Source organism: Hipposideros armiger, unplaced genomic scaffold, assembly GCF_001890085.2.
Source record: "Hipposideros armiger isolate ML-2016 unplaced genomic scaffold, ASM189008v1 scaffold_1073, whole genome shotgun sequence".
Classification (NCBI taxonomy): Eukaryota; Metazoa; Chordata; class Mammalia; order Chiroptera; family Hipposideridae; genus Hipposideros; species Hipposideros armiger.
In genome coordinates, this window is record NW_017732423.1 from 285867 (window position 1) to 297985 (window position 12119).

At 52.7% G+C, this 12119-nt stretch overlaps 1 protein-coding gene across 2 annotated transcripts; it reads left to right on the forward strand.

Moving 5' to 3' along the window:
* Positions 1 to 2406: 2406 nt before the first annotated feature.
* On the forward strand, positions 2407 to 10765 carry MZT2B (mitotic spindle organizing protein 2B). 2 transcript variants are annotated; one of them, XM_019632056.1, is made up of 4 exons: positions 2407 to 2875; positions 3119 to 3267; positions 4165 to 4344; positions 10506 to 10765. In XM_019632056.1, the coding sequence occupies exons 1-4, from the start codon at positions 2712 to 2714 to the stop codon at positions 10661 to 10663; spliced, it is 651 nt and encodes a 216-aa protein (XP_019487601.1). In that variant the 5' UTR covers positions 2407 to 2711; the 3' UTR covers positions 10664 to 10765. The 2 variants fall into 2 exon arrangements, with proteins under 2 accessions (XP_019487601.1, XP_019487602.1); XM_019632057.1 differs by lacking the exon at positions 4165 to 4344.
* The last annotated feature ends 1354 nt before the right edge of the window (positions 10766 to 12119 follow it).

Consider the following 12119-nt stretch of genomic DNA (forward strand, 5'->3'; position numbering starts at 1 on the left):
TTGTATAGCACTTGCTATGTGTCAGGCCTGGTTCTAAGGATTCGCCATATACTTCTCATTTAATTCTCAGTGGCAGGCAGAATTCTAAATATTGCCCTCCAAGGTGTCTGTCCCGGGTTATTCCATCGAACATTCATCTAGGTACTGCTGTGAAGGGATTTTGCAGGTACAATTAAATTCTCAAGTTGTGGACCATAAAATACAGAGCAGTCCTGGCTGACAGCCATCAAGGAAACGAGGACTTTACTTCTACAACTCCAAAGAACTAGATTCTGACAGCTACCTGAATAAGCTTGGAAGCAGATTCTTCCCGAAAGCCTCCAGATAAGAGCAAAGCCGGTCAATCACTATATTGTACACCTGAAACTAATATAACCAATATAAGCCTGTATACCAACTATATGTAAATTTTTAAAAATTAAAAAAGAAAAGCTGTAAAAAAAAAAGGGGGAGGAGGGCAAAGCCAGCCAACACCTTGACTTTAGCTTTGTGAGACCCTAAGCAGAGAACCCACTGCACTCCTGACTATATAACTGTGAGATAATAAATGAAGCTTTAAGCTGCTAAGTTCGTTAAGCAAAAATAGGAAATACATCCTCACAACAACCCTACAAGGTCAGTACAGATGAGGAAATGGAAAGAGAAAGAAGGCACCTCACTTACTCTCACCCAGCTAGTAAATGTCAGAACCAACATTAAGTACACAAATCTCCCCATAAATCTCTCGTAGAGACAGGTGGATAAGTCTCCTCTATGTTACCTGTACTCTCTAAGAATGAAGTGGGGGTGGGCTGGGAGGAGCAAGCTCTGCCAAGGAAGCCTTTGACTGGGCCATCAGAAAATCAGGGGTAGCTCTCCAGATTCCTATCTCTCTGCCTAGCCAGAGTTTTGAAAATATCCAGACTTGGACTGAGCAGAGAGAAAGCATGCCTACTCCCACCAATGGGGTACTGATGGCTTTCCCGGCACAGTTTTGCTCACGCATAGCCCAAGTTAGGGCACTGAGGTGGCAACTGACAGCTTATGTGGATGGAGAGAGGCTGGGTGCAAGGAGGCTGTGTAGGCAGTTGAGGGGTTGACAGGAGATGCGCATCTCTGCCACTTGGCAATATAAACACCTCCCAGGTTTTTTCAAGCTCTTAAACTAGCTATCAGTTTGTTTTAAGACTTAACACAAATAAAATGCCTCAGTCCTGAACCAAATGTTTATGATCAAAGCAGCATAAAATCCTGCAGTTTGCAAAGGGCAGAGCTTTAGATAGGATGAGGTTAAAGGACCTCATTGCTCAGAAAAAGCTTGCATAAGGCAGTGGCTGAGGGAACGAAGCCAGAGGTGCCAAACCAGGAGTCTTTCCAAGGGAGGGCAGTGTCTCTAATACGCTCTGTTCTCTAACCCTTCCACACCCAGGCTCCCCCCATCACACCCTTCTGCGCTGTGCACCAAGTGTTTGCTTCATCCGGCCACTTCAACAACCACTTTGCTGAGGAGCTGCTTGGGACCTTGTTTTGGGGTTTCTTCTGAGAGCGGCAGCCCTCAGTCAACGCCGATCATGCCAAGCAAATCACGCTACTGCCAAGGCCTCCCTCCCTCTAGCAGCTCTGAGAAGCAGCTCCCATTTGTTGGTCACAATTGTCCTGTGAAGTAAACATCAAGATCCCCATATCACAGATGAGGAAACTGAGGCTAGGAAAAAATCGAGCCACACCGCGAGGAAGTCTCAGCCCGGGACTCACACCCGGCTCTTCCTCCTTCCTACACGGCTTGTTAGGTCCAAGGCTCAATTTTTACCTCGAAGCTCTCCTTCCTCCAACTCCTTCAACGAACATTAACCAAGCACCTACCGGGATGGAGTGTGCAAGCCGCGCGGTAAGGTGTCATGAGGACGCAGCCCGGGAAGATGGCATGATGGCACAGCCCGGGCCCTTGGCTACCCCGCCGGCCGGGCCTGGGGCAGAGACGCCGAGACCCGGCCCAAGGCTCGCGGAGGAACGGAGACGGCTTGGGCGGAGGTTCGGAAAAGATGCCGAGACGCGGGACCGTCCCGCGCGAAGGCTCCCGCCACTCACCTGTGGGATGCTTAGCGTCGCTCACCTCAGGTACTGAGGCCACCAGTTGGCTATCCGGCGCCGGTATGTCGTCATCAAGCAGCGCGTGGCGTCACGCCCCCTGGCCTGGCGGGAAACTCGTCTATCTCTTGTGGCGGCTACCTCAAAAGGCGCGTGCGCAAAGCGAAGGTCGGCCGGGTTTATGGCGGCCACTTCTGTATGCGCGTGCGCAGTGGGCATCTGCGCCCCTCACGCCTGAGCTCACGCACTGTAGCCGAGACAAGGAGTGCGCGTGCGTGTAAAGAGAGGCTGTTAATTAGGGCCCTCCGGGCGCCACCTCCCCCAATGGGGCACGGCGGCGCGGAACAGTTAGGCGCTGTGCAATGCCCTTCGTCCAACGGGCATTTATTGAGAGCACACTAGATGCCAGGCACTGCGCTGGGTGCTGCTACTTAAGCGAGAATGATCAATGCAGCCTAGCAGGGAAGTCCTGATCGCCCAGGAGCGGGCCCCTTTTCCCGGCTCTGTCCCTGCCCTCCAGGATAGGGCTGCCCAGGAGGCCAAGAGGTGGCGCTGCAGAGAAAAGAACAGCTGGTGGGGCCAGTAGAGGGCACTGTGGGAGGGCCCGGTGAAGCGGGGCGCGCAAGTTCCCGCAGGCCGCGCTGATGGCGGCGCCAGGCGCCGCTCCCGTGCTGGGGGCACCCCCAGGGCTGGAAGCGGCCCTGCAGAAGCTTGTGCTGCGGCGGAAGAAAGTGCTGAGCGCGGAGGAGATGGAGCTGTACGAGCTGGCGCAGGCGGCGGGCGGCGCCATGGACCCCGACGTGTTCAAGTGAGCGGGCGCGGGTGGGGGCTGCGCGCTTGTCCCACCCCTAGACCTCGCTGCTCTCAGCCCCCCGCCCGGCCACCGATCTAGAAGAGCTCTCTGTCCTTGTCCGAACCCCCAGGGACCCAGAATCGAGTAGGAGTCTTGAGGGACGTGGCCCTTTTAGTGGCCATGCCTAGCCCGTTCTCTCCTTAGTAGCCGGGCCCGGGGCCTGGAGGGCTCACTGCGCACTGCGTCTATTCTCGCCAGGATCCTGGTGGACCTGCTGAAGCTGAACGTGGCGCCCCTCGCCGTCTTCCAGATGCTCAAGTCCATGTGTGCGGGTCAGAGGCTGGCAAACGAGCCCCAGGACCCTGGGGCGGTGTCTCTGCCCACATCGAGCGTGCAGGAGACCCGAGGTCAGAGCTCTCTTCCCCTGTGGCCGCGGTGGTGAGGTGGCAGGGGCCGGGAGGTGGGCAGTGCCGGGCATAGCACGGGCTAGGCCCTCGGTGGCCTGGACTTCCTATCGGTCTTCTCCTAGGACCCACTGGGCCCATCCAAGGACTCTCCCCTTGGGTGCAGTTCCCAGCTTTGGCTTTGATGCTAGCCTTTAGAGAGCATGTCTAGATCAGGCAGTAACAGAATGGGTGCCTCAGGGTGGTCGAAGAAGACTAGGTCTCATCTGGAACTTTCGCTGTCTCTTCCCACCTCATCACTCATGCCTTCATACCACAAACATGAGAGTAAGACTACTTTGGTTCTTGTTCTCATGGCTTATACAGTGCCTAGGGAAGTGCTCAGGGAGTGGTCAGGCAGAGACCATCCTGCAACCCCCTCACCTGTATCCCACCTTGGCCCAGATCCTGCCCAAGAGTCTGGCCAGCTGAGCTTCACTTCTCTGGGAGTCAGCGTGGCAGCCCTGGCTGCCCTAGACACTCAGAGTACAGAGGCTTGAGTGGGAGATCATTGGGCTCAAGCTTGAGGGGCCTCCTTACTCTCAAGGATCACGACTGGGGGATGAACAGTGCTGGTGACAACGGTATCATAGCAGAGCTCCCTGTGTGGTTGCTCCTGATGGCTGTAGGAAATCCCCTGAGATGCAGCAGAACCTCCTAGGCTGGCTCCCTGACCAGAGCACTCGGGCACTCACAGACATCCTGAGAAGTAGCTCACATTGGGGTGGAGGGCAAGGGCTGGCTCCTGTGGGTGGGAGAGCCAGGGCCCTGAGCACTTGCGCCTCCTGTCCTGAGAGACCCTGGGCCTCCTCACTGACCCATGCTCCGTCTGCTCTCTTTGTGTCTCTCTCTGACCTGCAGAGGCCTCCTTTCTCTCTACCAAGAACTGTAGCCCCCCTGCAAGGCCCTCCTTTTCCTCAGCCGCGCGGCCTGCGGCCTCTCCGGTTCTGCACAATGGCCCAACTGCCACGCACTCGCCTCTCTCTCCAGGGCCCCCCGGTTCCCTCCGGTTCTCTTGCTGCCTGTTCTCTCCTTTTGCAGGTTGCATTTATTGGTTTATCTCTGGGGGTTGGTGTGCTGTCTTGTTTCTATGGAAACTGCTGTGGCCCCAGAAAGCTAGAACAGCTTCAACCTGCAAGGGCAGGGACTCTGTGGGCCATCTCTGCCACACAACTTAGAGACCAAGGACATGATTTAGTGGTTTATTAAGAGTCAACCTGCAGTACTTCTAGAGTGAGGTCAATATCCTTTACTCCCTGGAGGCTAACTCTGCTGGGTGAGACGTGCTCTCTATAGAGGTGCCCCTGCCCCAGAGGACAAGAGGCCAAAAAGCAGGAAAGAGGCACATGGCATGCTGTGGAGAGCAAAGCCTAAAGGTGTGAGAAACACCTTGGCTTCTTAGATACTGTCATGTATCTGGGTAGGCAGCCTGGAGGATAAAACCATGATCCTGCTTTCCTGCCTGGTCCCTGAGCTGGGGTACTTTCAAGGCACTGTCAGGTGTGTTAAGGCTGAGGCCCCAGTGGCAGGGGCGTGTGAGGGCCTAAGATCCCACAGGTGCTCTTGTTTTACCCTCCAACACATCCCTCCTCCCACACCCCCACCTCGCCATTCCAGGTACACCTGAAGCTTGGGCCACGGAGGGTGTAGGGAAGAGCCAGGGGGCAGGTCAGCGTCGGGGTGGGTGAACTACAAGGCTGAGCTGAGGAATTGATGAGGGTGAGTTTCCAGAGAGAGGGAGAAACTGGGAACAGAGCCCTTCTCACTCGAGAAAGTGGTACTGCTCACTCGGTGACTCAGGGTGCCAGGCCAGCTTTCAGTGCTGGGGCATAGTGGGGCTGTGAGATGGATCTGCCCTCGGTCCAGCGAGGGAGATGGCGACATAACTGTCAGTTGCAGAGATAGAAACTGGAGCAGCCAGGGTTAAGCAGTCTCGGGGGCAGGGCCCTCTGTGCCAGGTACAGAGTCAGCACTGTGAGGTGGGGAGGGGGCTGAAAGGGAAAAGGTGAGGCAGAGATGCATGGTGTGTATCCAGGCCACTGGTGGGAGCTGGGCCAGAGCTGGGGCGTTAGGCAGAGAGAGGAGGATGGAAGTCAAGAGGTATGCCATGGGTATGGCGCTGGGAACACTGGCATAGAGGGGTTAGGAAGATCAGAGGGTACTCTGAGGGAAGTGAGAACAGGAGTGGAGTGCTGGGCCCCATAGGGTCCTTTTCTCCTTGAGTGCTCAGGCCTTGGGTCCTACTAGGCTGGGTAGCCAGCAGCCATGATAAGAGGACATGGAGACCCTGGAGAGATGCATGGTGGGGTAGAGAGCAGTCTGGGGAGGTGCTTGATGGGAAGAGTTGGACAGGTGTGGGGCAGATGAGGTGTGGGCCATGCCAGGAGTGTGCTGCTGCTGAGAGGCAGAGGCCACCAGATAAGACAGATCTGTGAGGCCATGTGTCGTAGCATCTGTTCACACAGGCCTTCCTGTCACCTCATCCATGGCAGGATATGGGGTGGAGAAAATAGAGTTGTCAGAGTAATCCAGCTGCGGGGACCATGGTGGCCAAGGATGATGATGGGGGTTTGGGGCTGTTGGGGCTAATTGGCTTTAGGTTTCCCACAGAGTTGGAATGTGAAGATGCTCTAGGCCATGGGCTAGAGCCCCACTTGGACTTGATTCTGCCTGGGTTCCTGTCCCCTGGCCTTCTAGGTGGCCTGTAGGGACTGTCACCAGCAAGCTGACTCACTTTGCCTCTTCCAGCAGAAAAAGGGGAGATAGCCCCAAAGCACAGAGTGGTAAGGTAATGCTTGTCATGGGAAGGGTGTGGAATCAGGAAAAATTCAATTCAGTTGAGTGTTCTCTGTTGAAGTTTAAGGAAACTAAAGTTTTAAGAAGGTGTCCCTCCAGAACATGTACAAGTAGGTGAAGTTTGGTGTATGGAAGCCTCAGGAAGAGCTGCTCTGTCCAATACCAGAGCCACGGCCCTGGGGCAAATGTAAGTCCACCCCACAAGCCCAGCTGCCGAAGAATTGGCCCAGAAAGGGAATGTAATACCTCATGAATAATTTTTATATCGATATGTCAAAATGATAATATATTGGATATTTTTGGTTGACTAAAACATTTAAATTAATTTCTTGTTTCTTTTTACTTTTTTTAAATTTTATTTTATTGGGGAACAGCTGTTGATCATTGGTTACACATGGCTTTCATGCTACAGTGGCATAGCTGACTCTCTTAAGGAGGGCGCAGCCCATAGTGACCTATGCGGAGATCGAACCGGCAACCTTGGTGCTATCAGCACAGTGCTCTAACTAACTGAGCTAACCCGTCACCCGTTTTTACTTTTTAATGTGGCTACTAGAAAATTTTAAATTACAAGTGTGGCTCACATTATATTTCTATTGGACAGCGCTGCTCCAGTATGCTCCAGAACATTCACAGTAATGCTTTTCCCGAAACACCTAGTCAGGGCTGTGTGTGCTATGCAAGGAGGGGTCACTCACTAGGCACGTCCATGAGGGAGAACACCGCCCAAGAAGCATAGGCCAAGTTAAGGGTTAAAAGTGCACGTGTACACGTCTGTGTGGCATGTAGGTGTTTGGAGTTGTCTGTGTGTGTCCTGGAAGCACTGATAAAGCCCCTACTGTGTGCCCAACCACAGAGGGCAGCAGTAATGGCTGGTGGGTGCAGACTTGCTGGTGGCTCTCCAACAATGGCAGTGGCCTTGAAGACTATCGGGGTAGCCTGTGCTGCCTCGTCCGGCTAAAGTGCACTCCTGGAGCGGGGCTGTAGTACTTTCTTTCCCTCTTCTCATTTCTCACTCACCTGTCCTCCCTGCCCCTCATTTTTCTTCCTCACACTACATGAATTCAGTGTACACTCACTGCCAGTCACTAATATTTTGCCTTGGCAGCCTTGTTGGCCATTCTGCCACGAGGGGGTGCTCTGACCACAAAAGAGAAAGGCCGCTCTTGGGGACCAGCAGGAAGGGATGGGAGCAGCAGCTCCTACTGGGACTTTTTATAAATGTTTGCTCCGGACCAGCTCTACCTACAGAGCTTGGAGGGGATGGTAAGCGGGGCTCATGCAGGCCACACCAAAGGTAAATGACACAGAGGGTCCCACCAGGTCTGGCTACTCCCCGCCCTCCCCCACCACCCCAGCTTTAGGGGCTCCCTGAGTCACGGGGAAAACAGGCTGGTGCATTTTGGGGTTTGCTTCATTAAGGGATCACAAAACCCTGAGTGGACATAAGTTGGTTTTAGGGGTAGGAGGAGCACTGACTTTTGAAGACAATAAGCCAGACCACTGTTTTTGCTTGTTTGTTTGTTTGTTTTGTTTTGTTTTGTTTTTAGCTGAGCCATCCTGCCACCTGTTGGCAGCTCAGCGGCAGGTCAGCTCGGGCTGGACTCGAACTGCTGTTGCTCAGAGCTCAAACCTTTGAGCGAGCTCTTAACCAACTGAGCCACTCAGCCGGCCCTTGTTTGTTTGTTTTTTTAAGATTTTTTTGGAGAATTGGGAAAGGGGAACAGACAAGTTGCTGTCCTTTTGTTCTTCAGTCTAGTTGTGGAGGACGTCGCTTCACTGGCCATGTTGGTATTGTGATCATTGCGCTTTTCCCAGCTGAGGCAGTCGTTCGCTGGCCATTGGATGGCCACTCACAGTAGCTCACAGCAGCCCACTGCAGCCCCATTGCAGCCTACACCGTCGCCTGCCACTCACGTCAGCCACTCACGCCAGCCCAGCTCCAGGTCAAGCTGTTCGTCACCATCTTAGCTGTAGAGGGCGCAGTGTCACTGGCCCATGTGGAACCAAACTGGCGGCCCTGCTGTTCAGAGCTCGCACTCCCAAGCCAACTCTTAACCGAGCGAACCACTCGCCTGGCTCCCAGACCACTGTTTTTTAATATTCAGTGATGTTATTTGTCTTTGTGCCCTCAGGAACCAGGCATATCCTCACCTCACCCTTCCTCAGCATATGATCATCCTTTGCTCAGCCCCACCCTCCATTTCATGTGACCAGCTCCAAAAAGTCCAATACTGGGTTCCCTGCAAGACTGAGCCGAGCCCAGCTGAACACAGCAGGTCTTTTCATGCAGGCCCTGCAGACCATCCTCCTCCTCCTTCCTCCACATATAAAATGAGGAGGCCTGAATGGATCTTCCCACTAACCAAGAGCACAGGATTTCTGAGGGTTCCATGAATTACACAGAGCTGGATAAATGGTCTACTTTCATTGTTAGATGGTTTTCTTAATGCCTTCTATGGCTCTAAGTCACATTAGTGTCTTATTTCCAAGGTTATGGGCCTTTTCAGATTTTAAATACATTATTTGCCGTTTTCTATTTTCCTCTCATCCTTGAGTTTCCTGAAGGGCCCTGGTCATTACACTGAGTGGGAGGGAAAACTCACATGTGTGGCAGGCTAAAGAAAAGCTGATTTCAGTTAGACCCACCTTTGAGACCTGCCCTGCTACTTGCAGGGCGTGAGCTATGTCTGACCTATATTTCTGAGTCCTTCAGGAAATGCCCCTTGTCAAGAGTTTGTGGGGCACCTTAGGGACCCAGGGTTAGGCCAGATGCTACAGAAGACTTAATTCTGCTTGGTCTGGCCTGGGGAGGTACTGTGGCCTCAGAGGAGGGCACTGGCATGTTGGGGGATGCTGTGGGGTGGCGGGGCCCACACACTCAGGGATCCTTGCCCACTGACCAGTCAGTGGGGACCATAATATTGGCATTTGTACCAAAGGAAATGTGGGTGACAGTTCTCTTTGTGTCTGTTTTTTGTGAGTCACTAGCAGGCTGAGTTGGCCCAGCTTCACCCTACCACATGCTCCTGTCTGCTCCCCCTCGGCTCTGGGTAACCTGTTACTACATGTTTGTCGAATCAAATGCATGCAAGCACTTGAGTGTGAAGCCCAGGGAGGCGAGGCAGGGGAAACCTGAACTGTCAAGAGTCCCAGGCATGGCACCATAGTAACCCTCTCCAGCACACTGGGCAGTAAAGACCCCACCCTCTGAGGAAGAACTCTCTGGACATTCTCTTAAGCGTTGTTCTATCCCTGCAGGATCCTGGGGAGAATTTACTTGTCAGTGTTGGAGAGCATGGAAAGGGAGCCTGGTGTCCTAAGAGTAGTCAGGGTCTGCAGAGTTTCAAATGCAGGTGCCTCCGCTTACTCAAGAAGTGGACAAAGGCCCCTAAGAAACTTTGTCTTGTCTTTTCTTCAAGAACTTATCTCAGGCTATTTGACTGTGAACCTGGATGGAAGCTAGGTGTCAAGCAGGGGACATGTACCTTGGTCAGAGTCCACAGGGCATACCCTGGCTGAGGCAGGCCCAAAGGGGAGAGACTGAGCAAGTGGACCACCAGGCTGTTGCACCAGTACCTTTTGTTCCCTGGGTGGTCCTCTCAGTCTTGCTGATGCTGTCAACACCCTGAGCCAAGAGAAGCCACTCCTTTTAAAATAAAGCTCTAGCCCTGGCATGGTTACAGGTCTTCCTGGCTGTCTTCACAAAAGAGAGAATAAAGTAAGCAAATTACAAATCAAGGAATAGACCAGTGGTCTCCATCTGAGTGTGACTACCTGGTGGTCAGGGCAAGTCTCAAGCAGTCAAGCCTCTGCATTGTCCCAGCCACGGGATCTGGGAGCAAACCTGAGGGCAAGAGGCTTGACCACTGAATGTTTTTAGAATACTGAGGTAGGTAGGGAAACGTGAGAGCTTCCAAGATCCTAATCCAAACGCCTGAGTTCATCATCTGTTGATGACTCATGTGCTTCATGTGTCATCAGTCCAATCCATTCAGACATGGTCAATCCAGAGAGGAGGAGAATGTCTGGGGGGAGGTAGTGAGACAGCAGCTCTGCTGGTAGTAAGTCCTGCACTGCTGGCAGTTCTAGCTGACCATGGATGCTTTCCAGGCCAGGAGTCAACAAGCTGAGCTTCCCTTCCTCTAACCGACTGTCAGAACTTTCCCGCCTCGTTCCGTGCATAATTTCCATCCTAGGACACCCTCAAGGGCCTCCTGCACTATGCCAAGGACTTCTCCAGGCAGTCCTGAGCCTCAGGACCCTGGGCTGACATAGGGTCCCTGGCTGAAAGGACTGTGACAGAAACATACTAGACATAAATGTTGCTCAAGGAGCACAAATGCAGCGATGGGCCGAGATTGTGGTTTGCCCTGGTTCCTAATGATTGTGTTGTGTCTGCTCAGGGAGAAACAAAGGCAGCACTGCTCTCGGTGGAGGACCGGCCCTGGCAGAACGCAGCAGCCGGGAAGGATCCAGCCAGAGGATGCCCCGACAGCCCAGTGCTACCAGGCTGCCCAAGGCGGGTGGGCCGGGGAAGAGCCCCACCCGGAGCAGTACCTGAGCCAGGCAACGACTTGTCACACTGGCCTGCTGTGAGTTCCACCGGCCTCCTAGCGGAGGCTACGTGTTGTTTCCTTTGGTCAGTAATAAACTTTTTTGAAAAACTGAGTGTCCATTCAAGATGTTTTCTATCACCTTTTGAAGATATTAAAACACGAAGGTTTATAATTAGTTGCGTGCTGGTCCTGGTTATGCTACAGCTGAACTAACCAAGTGACGTAAACCTGTGACTTTACCCTCCTGAACCTCGTTTTCAGGTCTGAGAGAAAAATATATTAATAGGGTGTTTTTTTTTTGTTCGTTTGTTTTCTTAAAGATTTTATTGAGGAAGGGGAACAGCCAAGTTGTTGTCCTTCAATCTTAGTTGTGGAGGGCGCATCTAGCTCACCTCCAAGTTCAGTCGCCATCCAGCCATCCGTCGGCAGTCTGCGACCACTCGGCTCAAGATGCCGTGCTCAATCTTAATTGCGGATGGGCATAGCCCACCATCCCATGCAGGAGTTGAACCGGCAACCTTTTTGTTAGGAGCACATGCTCTCACCAGCTGAGCCATCCTGCCACCTATTAGCAGCTCAGCTCGGGCGCAGCTCACTGGCCCACATGGGAATCCAACCGGCGACCCTGTTGCTCAGAGCTCACGCTCACCCAACTGAGCCACACAGCCGGCCCTTACTAGGTCTTTTATTAACGGGTTTCTATACGTTTTGCCTGAAGTGAAACGAATGATGCTTTTGTTGAGACCAGGTGCAGTGGGGGCAGGGGGTTTAGCATGGAGGGGGAAACGCTCTTTCAAGTTACCACAAACGGTGAGGACTACGATGAATTGTGTAGAGCTAACCTTTTGTGGAACATGGATGCCATTGCAGAATCCAGTAAAACCCTTCCCCACCCAAATGCCCTGACCTTACACATTTGACCCACAGTTTAGGGATTCTGTGGACATCCATGGACCTTAAATTTTAAAACTCCAGTCCTAAGCTTTTATACTTTAGTCCACATGTCCTATCAATGAAGAAGCATGAAAAATGGCAAATTAATTGAAAAACCAACTCAGTTTTCCTAGAATTTAGTAAATCTTTATACTTTGAAACCTTGTATTGGAAATATTGACTGTCCCCACCCAGAGTCCCGTCATGTAAGCAGTTGCTCCTTAACAGATGTGGGTAGTGCTGCAACTACCCCAACAGCACAGCACCCTGTAGCCCAGACCAGCCTTCCACGCAGGCCCGGCAGGCTTTGGGATCCTTTCTGCTCCTGGGGGCAGATGAGCACCACAGCAGACAGAGGTTTGATACAGAAACTTTAATGACAAACAACTTGAAACCAGCCAAGTTGAGGGGTGCCAGAAGAGAGCAGAAGAGAGGTATGCTCACCAGCTGCACTCTCCCATTCAGTATTCTTCCCCTTCTTCAGCCTCTGCTTCCACGGAATCTACACCAACCTCTTCGTAATCTTTC

What these genes read in the sequence shown, in the direction of transcription:
- MZT2B (XM_019632056.1), top strand. Translation starts at nt 2,712, where the DNA reads ATGGCGGCGCCAGGCGCCGCTCCCGTGCTGGGGGCACCCCCAGGGCTG. An exon ending in ATGGACCCCGACGTGTTCAA is followed by an intron (nt 2,876 to 3,118) that starts GTGAGCGGGCGC and finishes TATTCTCGCCAG; the next exon opens with GATCCTGGTGGACCTGCTGA. An exon ending in CCTGTTCTCTCCTTTTGCAG is followed by an intron (nt 4,345 to 10,505) that starts GTTGCATTTATT and finishes GTGTCTGCTCAG; the next exon opens with GGAGAAACAAAGGCAGCACT.